We start from the raw sequence: 17,584 nt of genomic DNA on the forward strand, positions 1-17,584 counted from the left end.
AGTTGCGTTTGATGTGACAAGTTCATCCGACGTGTGATTTTTTTTTTCTCCCTTAGTTTTATTTGAATAATTCTTAAATGCCAGAAAAGCCAAAAGTGATCCAATAATTCACAAAAAAAGATTAGAGAAAGGTGTGAAAAGAGACAGAATATTGATTAGAAAAAACAGTTTTTTCTTCTTTTAATATCCTGGAGGACCCCTCAGTGTGAACTTGTGAACCCTTGTGGGGGGTCTCGAACCTCAGATTGGGAACTACCGATCTAGACTATGCACATGAAAAGTCTAATACATATTGTCTTTACAAAACACTTATCAGAGACACTGATATCTCCTCTAGGGACCTTGGATTTGTGATAATTTGGGTCAGAATAATGGCCCGAGGCCTGACTCAGTTCTTAGGGATCATCACAGTCCTTTGGGTGCTGTGTTGCAGTGTCCTTGGTTTGCTTTGGGATTGGGAGCATATTAGCAGTCTTTCTCAGATCCTCTGGTGCACCTGCAATCTCCTGATGTTTAACCCTGGACTTCATTGGAGTGTTGCAGTGATTACAGGCCGTCCTGAGGGACATCGATTGTCCTGCTCCTCCTAGGCAAGCCCCACACAATGCTGACGAATGAACTCGTGGCCCTGCCAAGTCCAATTAACTGTCAGTGCCGCATCGACGAGCTCCTCCGTTTGTTGAGAGTGAAGAAAAACAAACTTTTAATCAAATTTGCCTCCGGGCCCTAGGGTATTTGGGGTTGTATTTTGCATTCCACTGTGATCTGCCTCGCCTGCAGTTGTGCCACCCTCTCAGAAGGTTATATTGCATGTTGTTTGTGTGAGATAGCAGAATGCCCTGCACCTTACTTTAATGGCAGTGCTATCTTTCCGCTGTCTGTGACTGATGAATCATCTGGCTCTAGCATCTTAGTATTATAAAGCCACAAAGCCGAATGACAAAAGACCAGGAAGCTAGGTCAACTCATGCAAAATTTATTTGCCCACATTGGCATTGTTTCATATTAGACACAGAAGTTTGGTCTGTGAATAGACTCACTAGTAGAGCACTGTGTATCTTTGGTGTGAGTTTAGTGCGTTTTGTCACCACAACATGCTTTTCTTTGTGCGTGCCTGAGTGCACCTCAGTGTCTTGAATGTCTATAAGCACCTTTGACTAGTTGATCAATAAAAGCTTAGGTTACGATCTTGGAGAATAGTTTTTTCTTTGTTTTCTCTTTTTTTTTTCAAAACATTACCATCTCCACAAATACCCTCTGCTAATTCCACCAAGGTCGAGATAAACAACTCCCCTCTTCTCTGATTAGAGTAATGCAGACATTAAAAGCCCAGAAATTCAATTAAATTGGTGGCTTTTGCCACAGAGGAAAAAGGAAAAGGACAAAATGCAAAAAGACACTATCACATAGCTAGGGCGTACTAAGTGGAACAAAGAGATGTAGCCTGGGATCTAAACATTGACAAAGGGCATCTGGATGATAAGAATCAAAGGAAATTTTAGAGGAAATGCAATCATTACCAGACACAAGGATGCATTCATAAGGATCCAATCTGGGTTGTGCAGAAACTGATCCAAAATTAGCTGCAAAGCCAATACAAACAGCTCAAAAAATAAAACAAGGTCAATGGCACTGAAGCGTAGCAGCCAAACACGTGTCGACGTAAGGTCTTAGCAGAAAAAGCAGACCTTTAGGAGTTCATCATGTTCTGTTGTGTGCACTTCATTAAGACCTTTCAATTCAAGTTTAGATGGATAAAAGACAGGAAACGCTGACTTACTGGATCAGGCGCCCGCATCCTCAAAGTGATGAAGCCCCCCTGAGAAATTAGAGTTAGAAAGAAACTTGACACCATGTGATTCGCTCTGCTCCGCACTTTAATCATTAGCTTGAATTATGATTCTGTGACTCACTTCCATTCCAGGCGTAGGTATACTGTAGTATGAATGACAAAATCGCCCTCCGCCACAGAACAAAAAGAGGGTTAAGGTCCATGGATCAATATCACTGGTTCTTGCCTTGACTCTGAAATAAGGTTTTGGATTGAATTTTTTTTTTCCTCTTGTAGCTTCTGTTTGTCCTTAAACAAAACAACCCCACTTTAATCAAAAGTGACCACTGATTAAATCTATCGTAGTTCTTCTTTTAAATATTTTAACCACTGCTCCTTCACTCATACTGTAGTAAATGTCATGTAGACCAGATTCAGGATTTTCACCCCATGCTGACTGGAGCTGGAAACCTCCTGCTCCTCCCAGATGGCTCGATTCATTTTTATGCTTCCCAATTAATGTAACTACAGTATCCTTTCCCCTTCACCCTCTATGTCACTCTCTCACTCCCCTCACTCTTTCTTTCTGTCTCTCTTTGTCTCTCTATCTCTCACATACACACACGATAGTCCCTAAGTTGCTGTTGTATACTTTTCACTTCGCTTTGACTTTGAGAGAATTGAGGAGAATAATTCATGGGCCTAGCGAGTTTCAGAGACTGGGAGAACAACACTGCTTTCAGAGCCAGCAGTTCATTTGAGATGAACTCCAGGATTTCCTTCTTTTAGGGGGTGGTGGGGTGGTGGTGGTGGTGGTGGTGGTTGGAAATCTCCAAAGTGTCCTCCCTAGCTGGAGAAATGGCGGTATAGAAGAAAAACCCTTAATCCACAGTTTTTCTGTGTTAATCAAAGGCTAGCGATGTTTTTCTGTCTTATATTGTAGCAGTTCTCTATCAATCCTGCACTGTTGCTAATTGACTGAAACACACTGTGGTGGATTTCAAACTTAACATATTTGAATATTTCACAAGATCCAGTGCTTATTTGCTGCGATATTTAACACACTGCTATACCACACTTTTCTTTTCCCACTTTTTTTTTTTTTTTTTTTTGATAAATATTAGTGAAGTCAGCAGAATGTACTTCAAAACTTTTCTGCAAGTTAAAACAATGCCTTCCCGGTGTTTAGGTGATTTGAATGCACGGGAGAGCACTTTATGATTGCACAGGCGGGTAGACGGAGGCCAGCGAAAGTCTTTTGCCTCCTCACTTCCCTCACACAACATAATACAGTGTGTCAGTCTGTTGGCATTACTGGTGGCCAGGCAGGTAGAAACTCCCACCAAGATTTATGGCTTCATGATGAGCATTTGCATAATGTGAGATCATTAAAAAGCAATTATCCTTGTGTTTGTGTTCGCGTATGCGTTTCTGTATTGTTGGGATTAATTTGGAAGGTGGATGGGCGCGCTGATGGTCGTCTTTAAGCTAAATCGTGTTTGTGTTTACAGTGAGGGACGTGTCCAATACGCTGTGACATGTTCGATGCGTAACAGCGTTGGCTTGAGTCAACAACTGACAAGTGGCGTTTGCTTACACAACACTCCACGGATAGAAATGGTCAAAGGCGTACAAGCAGAAAAAAAATAATAACTTGCACTGCATTTGCATTCATACACCTCTCTGTGTTGAGTGATGGGTTTTAGTGCTCTTTGACTCCAATTTTATTATTTTCCTGCAGAGATACAGCTTTAGGTAATTCCAATAATCAAATGGATGGAAAACATTATTTACATTTTTTGTTTGTTTGTTTTTTTAAGTGACTGGTGTGCTTTTAGTCATAAACAGTAAAGATATGACTTGGAGGCATGCAACAGCTGTAATGGAAAAAGTTACAAGAGTGTGTAACTGCTCTATCAACCTGTTTCATTCATTTACTGTTGGAGCTTAGATTTGAACTTAAGTTTAATTTCAGTTTGTTGTCATTGTACATTGCAGTTTTTCCTCTGGAAATCTATTTGTTTCCAGGAAAAGAAACTAATTGAGATTTGGCTGAGAAAAGAAAGAAGCTCAGTTGTATTTTCTTCAAGCACAGACTGTTAGTGTATTGTTAGTGCCCCTCAGGTCCTGAACACATCATTGATAATTAACAAACAGTAAGGCCAAGTCCAAGTTGACAGGTACAGGAAGCAAGAGATTCACCAAAGATTTTAAACTGGTCCATTAAAGTTTCCAATCGCTAAAAGTGAACACTCCAACAAGTATAGCTGCATAAACGCACACATTCTATTTGTCCATACATGTGCACAAACATGAGTGGCTCTCGCAAAAATATTTCAATTAAAACGAAAATGTACTGAGTGTAGATGTGGATGTTCAATTTTTTTTTTTTTTCATCTACTGTAGAAAATGTATTGCACTGAAATCCAGCGCCCATGAATTCAATGTAAGCCACAGCGGCCTTTCAGGCTTATCAAGAGCAGAGTACTTAGTTCTTTTTTTTGCCACTGACCAAATGGCAGGTGGCTGCTGAGCTTTGGATAAATCATACTGAGGAACAGGTTCAGTCATGGCACATAACCCACTGTAAGTGCAGTCATTAAGAGACTTGGGGTTGGACTGTCTCAGTTCCTCCTGTGGGCATTAACTGATTTAATCAACAGAAAAGTCACTGAACTGTTGTGATAATTGGATTAAACTGTTTTAATAGTTTTCAAGCCAAATGCCAAACATTATTTTATTCCAGTAACAAGATTGAAGGTAAGCAGGGTTTTTTTTCTCCCTGAATTTTGAACAAAGAGCCACATTGGACATTGGACATTGGGCAGGAATTGATGATGCACATCAGAGGAGAAAAATAGAATTTGTTTACTTTGTGGTTTTGCTAGTGTTCACGAAAACAACACTGCAGCCACTGGATACTTTATTCATTAGTGAGCTACCTACAGGTCTGAGGGAAACTATTGAAATGTAAATATCTTAAATAAACCACAAGAAAAGTATGGGCTGGGCTGCATAAACAGTGTCTGTTGTATATTTAACTGCAGGAATGCTCACTGTTGGTCACTTGTGAATTTGTGAGCGCTTTTTATGTTGTGACATTGAATATAATGTGCAGTGTGCAACTCTAAGTGACTTGACCTGACAGCTGCAGGCTCCAGGATGTCGTGTTGTGGGTAAAGCGCGGCATGCTGTGCTGATGCTGATGCTGATTTTTTTTTTCTGGTTGTGTTTGGTGATGCGCCAAACAAACCCTCTTTTTTTTTTTAAACCTGCTATTTTCTGGCATGTACATAGATAATTGATGTTACCTAGATGTTAAAACAGACTGGTTTAAAAAATCTCTTTCAAGCTCACATCCCCTGATACCAAGTCCTAGATTCACCTGTGAATGTGTTTGTGTCCTCTGTTTGAAGATAAACAAACTTGTATGTTCAGTGTCACATGAAACACTCCTCACACAGTTTACATCTATAGGAAATCCTCATCCGTTAATGTGTCAAATTGTCTGTGTGGCTGGTGCAGAGCTGAGGTCACACTGTGCACAGAGAGGTGGACTAATATGAACCATGTGCAGAAGTTGAACAGCTTTCTCCAGTTTAGAGCGTTATTTATTAAGACCACTCATGCAAATCTAGTCAGCCACGGCTCTCTAATGAGGATACCTGAGACACAACAATAGACCCTCTCACCGCAGCCTTGCACTCACACAAATGAAATGCAGTGCAGGGGGGAAGAGCTCGCTGTGATTCCACTTGTGTGGCTGAGCACACCAGAGGCAGCGAGATGAAGGACTGCCATGTCGCCAAGTTTTGTTCCCCTCGTCTTGATGTTTTAGTTCACTGTGTATTTCATCTAGCAACCTTGGGAATCTCTGTTTTCATTCATTTCATCCTCTGACGTTTCACAGATAGTTCTCATCAAATGGAATCCCTGTCATTTAAAAAATATTTTTTTTTCTATTTCTTTTACTGCATCTACTCTACACATGAACAAATAAAAGGACAGGATCAGAAGATGTTCCTTCACTTAAATGTGCCTACTTGTGCCTCAAATTGAGACCTGATCATCTATTCAGATAATTTACACATCATCACAATGGGCTTTATGCACAGCTCTACTACTTCCTGAATTAAGCCAGCTCCTTTATTTCCTGTCTTACATTATTGGACCGACTGATTAATCCAGGTGTGTCTGACCTGCCAACAATGGTCAGACACACCTGGATTAATCAGTCGGTCCAATAATGTAAAACAGGAAATAAAGGAGCTGACTTAATTCAGGAAGTAGTAGAGCTGTGCATAAAGCCTATTAGACGGCCAACATACTAAATAAAAAAATAAAAAAAAAACATACATATTGACAAATAATACATTTCAAATAGGCTAACCCTAGATTTAGGCTCATAATAATTAATGCAAGATAACTACTCAATAAACAGACTAATAGTGGAGTGTTGTTTAGCTCGGTGGGTGGAGCAGGCACCACATATGCAGAGGGTGTAGTCCTCGCCGCAGCGGCCCCGGTTCGATTCCCCCAGTGGCCCTTTGCTGCATGTTGTTCCCCCTCTCTTCTTTCTCCCCATTTCCTGTCTCTCTACAGCTCTCCTGTCAGTTAAAGGTCTAAAAGCCCCCCAAAATACTTTAAAGGTGTTCAGAAATGGCCGTTTGTCCTGTTTGTCGCACCTCCTTCTCCTTCACTCTTGATTGACGGATGACGGATCCAAAATCAGTGGCTGATGAATCGTGAGCAACGTGACGCATAATTTGTGCGCCTGCATTATCCAATGCGAAAAAAACATTACATTGTCTGATAGATGAGTTATTACACTAATTTTATGACCCAGAGTGGAATCAAATTCATTTTTAATTTCTGTACAGCTTTAAAAAGATAAATAAATAAACCAACTATAGTATTCGCATGTACGTACAAAAGTAGAAAAGTACCTGAAATTTGTACTTGACAATATCACTTAATTAAATGCACTTAGTTGTTTTCTACCACTGTGTATGTGCACAGAGAAGCTGAAACTCTCTCACTACCTCTCTCTCTCTCATACACACAAATACACACACACATACACACACACACACACGCTGCTGCATCAGCGGCACAGCAGACATGAAATATGACCCTGAGGACTCTTTGACTTTCTCATGGTGTTGATGGGGGATGCCCCTACTGACATTACAGGGATGTCCATCAATGTGTGACCGCTCCCCTTCATATTGACTGCTGTTGCCCCATGGCACATTCTACTTCATCCTAATTAGAATTAATAATTGAAAATAGGAAATCAATGTGTGCAAATTAAGTGTGGTAACAGTTGGTTTTATCGGGTTGACATTGTTTTTTGTTTGTTTTGTTTTTTTGAGGTGCCGTCGGTGCTCGTGACTGCTGTGTGTTATGTCTGCAATAGCTTTATTTATACTCCAGTCACTGTGTATTGGTGTGTACTGTAGATAAATGTCCACCTCAGCTGTGATTGCTTTTTTGTTGTTGTCCTGTGGCAAGAGAGCAAAGGGTTTGTTTTCTGCAGGACAGGGTGAGGGATAAATTATTAATTGGAAGGAGCAGTGGGCTGTGTAACAATTTGCTCATCCAGAAGCATGAGCCGTGTCAGGTTCTGTTGAACAAGTGACTGCTTTACTGCGCTGAAGAGAAAGCATCTTTTACAGCCTGCTTGTATTACAGCTCAACGTGGCCAGCTTTATTAGGAAGACAGGCTGCTGCGCTTTTAAGTAGCATCACTCTTAAGTGCTTGTTTAGAATAAAGCACGAATTGACCTGGCCTTGTCTGTCTCGGTCAACCACCATCCCTGTTAACCCTGTTAGAGCTGCGCTGCAGGGGAGACGGCTGGCACCTGCAGGGCTCGTATTGATCCAGGTTCACATCCTGAAGAGAACTTGGACAAATGATCAGATCCTCCATGGGATAAACAACCAGGCTAGACTTTTTAATCAGTAATGCATAGATTTAAAAGAATTAAGTTATTCCCTTATTAGGTCTGTGGTTCTAAATAGGCAACAGTCAGATCTCGTTGCTTCTTACCCAACCCCATGGTGGTATCACAGGGAGCATATGGTGCATTTCAGTCAACTGGGTCTGCTGAGGGAGTCTCTGTGTAGGTGTAGACTTGGTCCCATGCTGCCCCCCCCCCCACCACCACCACCACCACAGGGGATTGTGAACACACAGCGCCTCAGCTAAGATGAATTAGGGCAGGACAAACGACACGCCCAACAGCAGAAGCTGCGGCATGCTGTTATTCCAATTCAGCAGAACTGCCCCCATGACTATTGGCAGTTTTTTTTCTGTATATTTAGAAATTCATTTGTCAAGCTCACGGGGATGTATCTAACTGTTTACTTGTCTTGCCAGGGCTTTTTGAGGACTAATAAATAACTGTGTAATAGGTGTCAGCAGAACATGGAGGGGACGGTGGGGACCGTCTCGTGGCGTAGTGGCAGCTTTTACAGCCGCAAGTTTAACAACGCTGAGAGACATTTGTCACTCAATGCAAATTTACCACTTTGCACAACAATCATCACTTTCCCTCTAGACCCCTGTACCAGTCCTGTCTGCTTTTCACTCTATTAGTCTGCGTCATTGAGTCAGGGAGCTGTGATGAATAGCTGAATGTTGAGTTGTTCTTTTATTGAATAACTCCTCTAACAAATGGCTCATACTGACTGAAGAGCAGACTATTACATACTCTTGTGTCAGCTAAATTGTAGGCCGAAATGTTTCATTGTTCCTTTTTAAAAATGATCATTCCAACGTTTAAAATCTCTAAAGAAAGCCCATCTCCCCACGCCACACTGAAGGAGTGACTCGTCTGCCTTAATTCTGGTCATGAAGTGTAATTTGAAAATTCTGATCTGTCAAGGAAAGAAAAAAAAAGAAAAAGAACAAAGTGAGTGGTAAAAAACGGTGAAACGCACAATACAAAATTCAGAGGTGCACTCATGAGGCGATGCAGGAGACTCGTCAAGACAATGAGTCACGCTGCTTTGCTTCGCCACGAGCTCTGCTGGAGAGTAAGCAAGAAGTAAAAGGCTCTCAGGAGCCTGAGCATTTGTCTTCTAATGTCGTGTCTTGAGATAAGTTATTCCTCAAGTGTCAACAGTGTGTGTTAATAATAGTTATGTGACAGTGAGTGGCTCATGCAGTGGGGGAGTGAAGTCAGGCTGTGAGCCAAATATTCCAATAGCTATGATATGGTTTTTCCCAGTCAGAGTTGGCGAAGCAGCAAGCAAACGTCCGCACCAGCCGCGTCGACTGGCTGGCGTTTATACGAGTCCAGCCGTGATTCTAATTGAAGTTTGCTTTTGCCCTGCGTCCAGCTGAATGAATGAAGAATAAAACCAGAATCCCATTTGAATGGAGAGAGAGATATTCTGTGTTTAAAGAGCTTGACTCAGGCCCTCATTTTCAATTTGGTTTTGAGAAGCTTACGGCAGCTTTCCGTGGCACAGGCTCCCCCTCACTCACAACAGCGACAAACATTTTGCTGAAGAGGCCAAGTTCAGGAGAACTTCTGAATGCAGTCAGCTGCTGAAAGCTGTTTGGTTTTAATCCTGTTGCGGCCAGCCCCTGATCATGCAGACTCTCTTGAGCACACTTCAAAGCTCAGCACCACCATGATGGCTCACTCAGCCCATTCTTTGGACATCACCTTCAGAAGTTTACTATCTGCTGGTAGCCCTCGACGTGATCTGTTTTGTTCCAGCCAAGGGGATTAGCACCTTGGGATTGGACCTTTTTCCTGTGTGTGAGGTTGTCCACATTGCAACAGTTATGTGTTACGGTATAAGCACTGAGGCTTCAGTTCCCTGTGTCCTCCGTTGGGCTCGGTGACCTAGGCCAGACCAGTTAATGGGCTGGACTCTAGCTTCAGACTTGAGTGAGATTCGCTGCCTACACACCACAACCCACAGGCTCCCCTTCACCTTGCAGTATTTAGCCATACTCTCCAGTAGCTCACGCCTTCATGCTACATGCTACTTTCCCGTGCGGTTTCTCTCTGTTTTTGCCGGCAGCTCATCATGAACTCTGACTCCTTAATCACAGTTAAATGCTGTCAGAGCTGGGAAGTGAGAGACCACTGGGTAAAGTTTGAGAACCTCTGTGTAGGAGAGAGACAGCGAGATAATGGGCTTTGCTCTCAATGTGCTGAGGCCTCTAACTGCAAGCTAAAGAAGGTTTAAAACTTCAAATGGTAACATTTGCTGAGCTCCTAAGCACCAGAAAACTCTGCAAATTAAGCGTTGGATAGATTTTGGTTTATTTCTCTTTTTATCTGTCGCTCATGATATATTTTTTTTCTGACATCATATTTTTGAGTTATACATGTAAGAGTATAAAAAGCACTCTCTATTAATGTGGTCAAGGTTTGAAGCTGAAACCAGAGGTGATGATGCCTCCAGTGCACTGACTGTTTTTTTTCTGCTGTGCTGAGGGAGCACTGTTGAGCTGAGGGAGCTCTGAAGAGTGCTTATAGACGGCTAAACCAAGTTGCAGCTAAACTGCTCATCCATTACCCCGGCTGCCCGCACACACCTCAGATTTAATGTGCCTGGGTCGTTTGCGTGGCAGCAGCTCAACCTTCAGGGAATTCATTCATGCCAGACTGGAGGCCTGGAGCAGATTAGATCAAATCAATGTGAGCCCTGTAATGTGGCCCCTAGTCTGTGTGACCATAGAAAGTAATACTGCTCCAGCCCAGTGTTTCGGGACCCCCTTCAGGGCAGACCTGTCTGTATCAAGGAAAGGCTGATCATCCTCCTGCTGTGTACATGGAAAAACAGGTCTCAGTGCCGACCATGAAACAGGGTTCATTAGGCTCCCACCCCGGCTGATGAGAGCTCTGGCACAGCAACCGTACGAGGAAGAGGGTGCAGTGTCTTTACATTTACAACTGAGTCTGCGATGATGTGAAAATCAATAGTGGAATATTCACTTTCCTGGTTGTTGTGCAGGTCTGGAGATCAAGCTGAGCAATACAGGTGCTGCTGCTGCTGCTGCTGCTGATGGCGATGATGATGATGACGATGGAGAGACATAAGGCCATACCAATCAGCAGCAGATCCTCAAGAGTTGGACCCTGCTGAGAGTGAATACATCTTAAAAGTGCAGCTCAGTGATTGTTCCTCACATAAAAGCTGGTTGTTCATTTAACCTTGAAGATTAGCTATTTGCTATTTGCTATTTGAGACATAGTGAGTCTTTTCTGAACAGGCCCATCCCTCGAGGAATGTTAAATTTGCTTCTTTTATATTATTCCCCTAAGGCACCACTTAGTAATGTCACAGAACTATTTACATTAAGCCATGTAAAGCAGCTAGATTATATAACTTCACCAATTTTCTTGAGAGCCAATATTACAATACAGCTGGGAAGACTAATTTTGCTGCTCATCGTTCCTGATGGATGACACCTCTGGGATATTTGCACAGTCGTCACAGAGGATGAACATTGTCTCATCCAGGTGTTATTCCATCAAATTGAAACTTCCTGCACTATTACTCCAAGTTCATTACAATTAGTCTGTTTAAAGTCGCTTTGGAAAAATTTAAAAAGTGAACATTTATTAAAAGAAGTTTGAAACTTTCACTCCCTGCAGTACCTAAGCGACAGGCCATTTTGACAGCTGACTGCAGAAGTTACACCTGCAAAAAAGGTGTTAAAAGAAATACAAGTAATAAACTGTTCTACAGTACATGAAAAATGACTCGATCCTCATGTTCGTACTCTTTGCATCCTTTTTCGCTCTTCCCTGTAGTCACTGAGAGGTGTGAACAGCTTGCACATTTGCGTCGCGTTTTTACAGATTAATATCAGGGTGTTATTAAGACCTTTCTCTATGATGTTTATGGTACGTCAACATCACATAGACTCGATGTGGTAGGCTACACTTTATTTCTTTGCCAAACAAAACTCTTTTTTCACCTGTTTGTATTGCCAACACGTTAAATAAAATGATTACACTTTCAGACATCCTAATGCAAGGACAAAACTATGGTTTTAATTAAACACATATTAACACTAATAATTTAGGCTGTGTGTTATGTGTTGGCTGCTCCAGGTTTCACACAAGTCTGAGTGAAAATGATAAATAGATTAATTAGTCAATTGTTATCTGTTATTTAATTAGTCAACTGTTATCTTACAGTAAATGCCAGAAAATCTTTTTCAGATGAAAAAATGAAAAACCCTTTTGGGTCCTTAGCCTTCTTTGATAGTGAAACAGAGAATACCTTCGCACAAAAAAGCTTATTGATTTATTAAGAAACCCACAACGTTTCAGACCTTCATCAGGATCTTCTCTTCTCTGTTCTTCTTCTACACCATTAAAAAAAAAAGTTGTGCATAAGTTTTGCTTGCTTTCTTTGATAGTAAAAAGAAAATCTGAATATCTTAAAGTAATTTGAAGGGTTGTACCCTATGAAATTGTGTTGGGCATTTTTCACTCAAAAAAACTAATGAAAACATAATTATCATTGGCCACATGGCATGCAAAGTTAGCTAGCATTAGCTGGTTAATACGGAGAGTATAAAGCTGTTCTAAAATACAGTACACTAACTAGTTTGCAGAGACTTACACACGAGTGAAGAGTGAATATATAGAGTATTAATGTATCAAGAGCAAACGTGACTAATAAATGCAGCTATAGGAGTCAATGAAGTCTTAATAGCTTCAAGCAATTCTGCCATTAGCATTAACAGTCTTTCTGGAGGATGTTAATATTGTTATGGAACCACCTAGCTCAATATCACCATTTCTGAAAAAGAAAATGGAATAACATCTTAAAATATACAATGATTATGTGACAGTTTTGTGGGAATTGGTGAGGTTTGTAGCCTACTCCCCACAGGATGGAAGATTAACATGTATGTGAGATGATTTTTATTGTTTCTATGTCTGATTTATTTAGTGAGCTCAGCTAAAAGACAAATGTTTTGTAGAGTTAACTTGATTAAACAACCTGTCTGTAGAGCAACAGAAATGTTTGTCACCTCACTGTGTACTTGTGGCATATTTTTCAGCCAGGAGCTTTCTTCAGTCACTTGTCTGGGATATGAACAGGTTGGTTACAGCTTGATTAATGATCTGGAAGGCTCGTATTGACAGGAGATATGAATTTTGTTTTGCAATGTTGCTGGCTTTATATTTGTCTTACAGAAGCTTTACACATTCTGGTGGAGCGTTGGGAAGTGTGAAACAGAGGCTCAGTGGTCACACACACACACACACACACACACACACACACACATACACACAGTCTCATTTGATTTCTGGCTCAGGTCTGTGCCGTGTGGAGTTGACGTGCTCTTCCTGTGTCTGTTGGTGGATGTGTGTGAGTGGCTGTCTGTCACTAGTTAGCTCTGTGATGGATAACAGCCCGTGGAAGCTGTTACTCTGCTTTTTGCTCAAGGCACGCATGAATACGCACTCGTACCCTGTGACCCTGAGTAGGCGCAAAAACGACAAATAAAAATAAAATTTAAAAGATACTGTAAGGCTGGTGGTGATATTCTTTTATTGGGTGGGGAAATACATGAAAAGACTTACAGTACAGTGTGTTTGTCCATCTCTTAGTGTCTCTGCCAATCAGTCCTTGCAACATTTTTTCATACTGAACTTGTAAATCGGGTCATGAATTTTGGCTTTTATTTAATAAAAAGGCCAGATAATTTCAGTACTTTAGCAAATACTCAAACAGTAGTAATTGGTGTATCTGATTATGCTCCACTGAGTATTTTTAGATATAGCAGCAGGAAGGTGTTGATGGGATCGGCCCAAAATAAACCACAGTGCCCATGTTCTACGTAATGAGGTTATCGAGTGAGGCTCCATTATGTGTTTTTTTAATAGTTTTTGGATGACAATGGAGCCCTGAAGAGAACAACGCTCTATCAGGCTTTGGCAGTACAGATAATACTTGTAAGATCAAGAATCAGATTATCAGGAGCCGTATCCCATAAGACAGAAACACAATTACACCGAAGTAAATGAGCTGTGATTTTATTGAACTGATAGAAAATGATTGATACAGGCATGAGCTGAAGATGAACCTCAAGACCGTCGTGCTTATACAGCTGATGATGAACCGTCACATGTATTAGTCAGGAGTGAATTCATAACTGAATTGCCTAATTTGACGTATTCTTTCAGAGGTATGTTTAAGGTAAATGCAGGTGCAAATTCTGCTCTGTTTTGTCGCTCTGCTCCCGTCTGATGCCGCTTCTCTCTGTGCCTGCAGGTTGTGAGAGCGACTTCTGGGGACCTCATTGCAGTAATCGGTGCCAGTGCCAAAATGGGGCAAAGTGTAATCCCATCACAGGTGCCTGCGTCTGCACTGATGGGTACCAGGGTTGGCGTTGTGAGGAGCCCTGTGAGTACGGTTACTATGGCAAGGCATGCCAGCTGCCCTGCCAGTGTCTCAATGGTGCCACCTGCAACCACGAGACAGGAGAGTGCATCTGTGCTCCGGGGTACACAGGAGCTTTGTGAGTACCAGCAACATATTTACTCTGTTGACACTTTCTTTGTGTTTCTTTAAAAAAAAAAAAGTGCCTTTTGTTGTTTGTCCGAGCATTCTTTGTCGATGCAAAGCACTGCGGGCAAACACAGGTTGTGTGTCTCCGACATCTGACTTCTTGACTTGTGTGGTGACAGCTGTGGAGAGCGCTGCCCCTCCGGTAGTCACGGGCCTCAGTGTGAGCAGCGCTGCCCCTGTCAGAACGGAGGAACATGCCATCACATCACTGGAGATTGTTCCTGCCCCGCCGGGTGGACGGTAGGTCACCGTAGCAAAGGTGGGAGGGCAATGAGAGAAGAAAGGTCAGAGAGAAGAAAAGGGCTGAATATTACCGAGCTTCTGCTTTAGACCTCGAACATAGTCTTTACCGACACACAGAGACTGACATGTTGAGAACATGGACCTTAGGATCAAGATGCTGTGTTCAATTATATATGAGGAAGTGGGATCCTCTGCTCACTGCAAGGAGACGTTCCTAGTGGGGAGGCCACCTGTGCTTTTATAAACCTTAGTTCATAAAATAAAAGTAAGTCAAGTGAACATTGCCACCCACAGTTAACATTATAAAGTGTTACTTTAGGCACATTCATGTAGACTGGTGGTTTGCATATGAATTAACCAGATGGAAATGTCTGTTGTGGGCTCATTTGGTGAATGAGATACCTGATAATATTGGAGCACCTCATCATTTTTTCAAGAATCTAGTTGTGTTGTAAATAATTCCTGCTCATTGATTTGCCACAGCATCCGCAACGACCTAGAATACATTTTAAAATGACAAATTTTGCTTTATATAAACAGTGATGATTGATTAGAATAATACATACACAGAGTGTGTCAAGGCAATATAATGGCCACTTTGGATTCCCCATGTGAAAATAAACTCTTCATTAATATGAGCTTTATGAAGACAACATGTGAAAACAAGGTCAAAAGGCAAACATTGTTGTTTTGGGTAATATTGTCAGTTTATTATTTTTTATTTTCTTGGATGTACTGCAACAGTTCCTGTGGCTCTGAATTGTCCAAACATCAATAAAGTGTCACTCTACAGTATGTGATCATCTTTTGTTGGCTGTTTTTCAGGGTTCAGTCTGTGCCCAGCCCTGCCCTCTTGGCAAGCACGGCATCAACTGCAGTAAAGACTGTTCCTGTCGTAATGGCGGATTGTGCGACCACGTCACAGGACAGTGCCAGTGCGCCGCTGGCTTCAGTGGACGCAGGTACGCAGCTGACTGGCAGACAGGCTGCTCAGTTATTATGCACAAAAGGCTTTTGTGAAGTACTCCATGCAAACTTTTGTACTCCTACTTTGAAAATAGGTCAGACAATGGTATGATTTATTGATATTAGTATTTAATGCCAAGGGATGGTTTCATACCGACAGTTACACATTAAACAGTCACTCATTGACCTATTCTCTTTGTTGATTTCCAAATAAGGCACAAACCTGGCTGTTCTTTTATAAAAGAGAAAGGAAATGCAGGAATAATCTCACGCTCAAGAGAAATAAGCATTTATAAATGGCCATTAGTCCATTTGAAGGTGGATTGGAAGCTTTTAATAGGGGTGTTTATGTTTAATTAATCTCGTACTTCATGCTGGTCGGCAAGGCTTCATGTCTTGAGCCTTCATCCTCCTCCAATCCCAGCCTGTCCATTGATCTCACCATGGGCTACATGCGGTTTGGATTCTGCTCATTAATTATAAGTAATGGGCTTATATTAAGGTCTCATTGAAATCCACAGATCTTTTTAGTTCCCCATGCCTGCCAGAGCAGCCCAGAGCAGCCTGGGTTTATTAGTTCAGCTAAAGCAATTGTCTCTTGGATAGAAACACTTCCTCGACAAGACCTCTCCTTTACTTTATTATTTTGTAAAATTGCCCTCATTCGTTTTGTCAGTGGCAGGTGAATTAACCTGCCAGGAATAATCTGAGATTGTGTTAGCCCCCACCGTCTCTTGTCTAGTATAATAATACTATTGTCCCCTGATAAAACTAAAGCTGGGGTAATTTAAACATGAAACATAACTCGACCATTTTATAATGTAATTGAGCTATTTGTAATAGCTTTGTTAGGCTCTTGAGATTGATGCTCTACCAGGACTGTATAGTTAAGTCAGTATATTCAAGTGAAGAGAAAATCCATTTTCTGATCTACTTCAGTGCTTCATGTGGAGAAACTCCTCAGCAATTCTAATTTCTACGGTCGTTGACGATTCTTGTCCACCTCCTACAGAGAAACTGAAGTCGTGACTGCTGACAGCAGGGCGTCGCTTTTAAGGTCCCCCTGCTTTCAGGGCTTCTCTGTCATGTAGTCATTGATATTTGACCCAGCCTAGGATTTATGAAAATGTTGTCACATTAATTATTCATTATTTAAATAATGAAATGTAAAAAGATTATTAATAATTCAAAGTGACCATATTACGGTCGCTGCTGTAGACATTCATATCAAAATTACTTTTTTCAAATCATTACACAAGTAGTTAGTTAGTTAGTTAGTTAGTTAGTTAGTTAGTTAGTTAGTTGCACCACGTATATGTCAGTTAAATTCATCATTGGTCACACTGGAAAATGTCAATTACAGTTTCCCATAAGGTGGTTGTTGTTGTTTCAAATTATTTGTTTTGTCCAACCAACAGCTCAACAACCTGGATATATCTCATTTCTGGTTATTTAAAATAGAGAAAATGAGCAAATCTTCCCATTTGAAGAGACCACAGAACCACTTTCTCTTGACTTAAATGTATTTAATGCACTTGAAGAGAACCAATTTAAAAGACAGACAATGTAATTTTCCCCAGGTGTCAGGATGACTGTCCCGTGGGCACCTTCGGTCCGCAGTGTAACCAGAGGTGTGAGTGTCAGAATGGAGCCAAGTGTCATCACATCACTGGGGCCTGTTTGTGTGAAACGGGGTTTAAAGGGCCTAATTGCCAAGAGAGATTCTGTCCCCCAGGCCTGTACGGCCTCATCTGTGACAAGTACTGCCCTTGTAATACCACCAACACGGTGAGGTAAGTGAAACATCAGCTCAAGGCCACACACAGCTTTACTATGACCAAGCCCTGAAGTGAAGCTGCCTATAGCTCCATATGAATAAAGACTTAAACTCTCCAACTCAATTTTGCCTCATCTCTGCTCTAAGCCAGAACTCATTCTGAAGTCTGGACACCTCTTAGCCGTGTCATCCAGTTAGCTTTTAATCGCAACCTTTGCTTCATTCATAATTTCTCAGCCGCATTCATAGTTAATGCAATGTTA

General features: G+C 41.5%; 1 protein-coding gene across 1 annotated transcript in view; it reads left to right on the forward strand.

Moving 5' to 3' along the window:
- Positions 1–17,584, forward strand: part of megf11 (multiple EGF-like-domains 11) — a gene marked incomplete at both ends in the record, with an annotated part of 50,962 nt that overhangs the window by 14,337 nt on the left and 19,041 nt on the right. Inside the window, 4 exons of the mRNA XM_083972983.1 lie at positions 14,039–14,285; positions 14,455–14,575; positions 15,404–15,540; positions 17,125–17,337. Coding sequence (XP_083829109.1) covers positions 14,039–14,285; positions 14,455–14,575; positions 15,404–15,540; positions 17,125–17,337 — 718 coding nt within the window. The remainder of the gene's footprint in view (positions 1–14,038; positions 14,286–14,454; positions 14,576–15,403; positions 15,541–17,124; positions 17,338–17,584) is intronic.

The sequence above is a fragment of the Trachurus trachurus genome (genome assembly GCF_905171665.1).
Source record: "Trachurus trachurus genome assembly, chromosome: 6".
Taxonomy (NCBI): domain Eukaryota; kingdom Metazoa; phylum Chordata; class Actinopteri; order Carangiformes; family Carangidae; genus Trachurus; species Trachurus trachurus.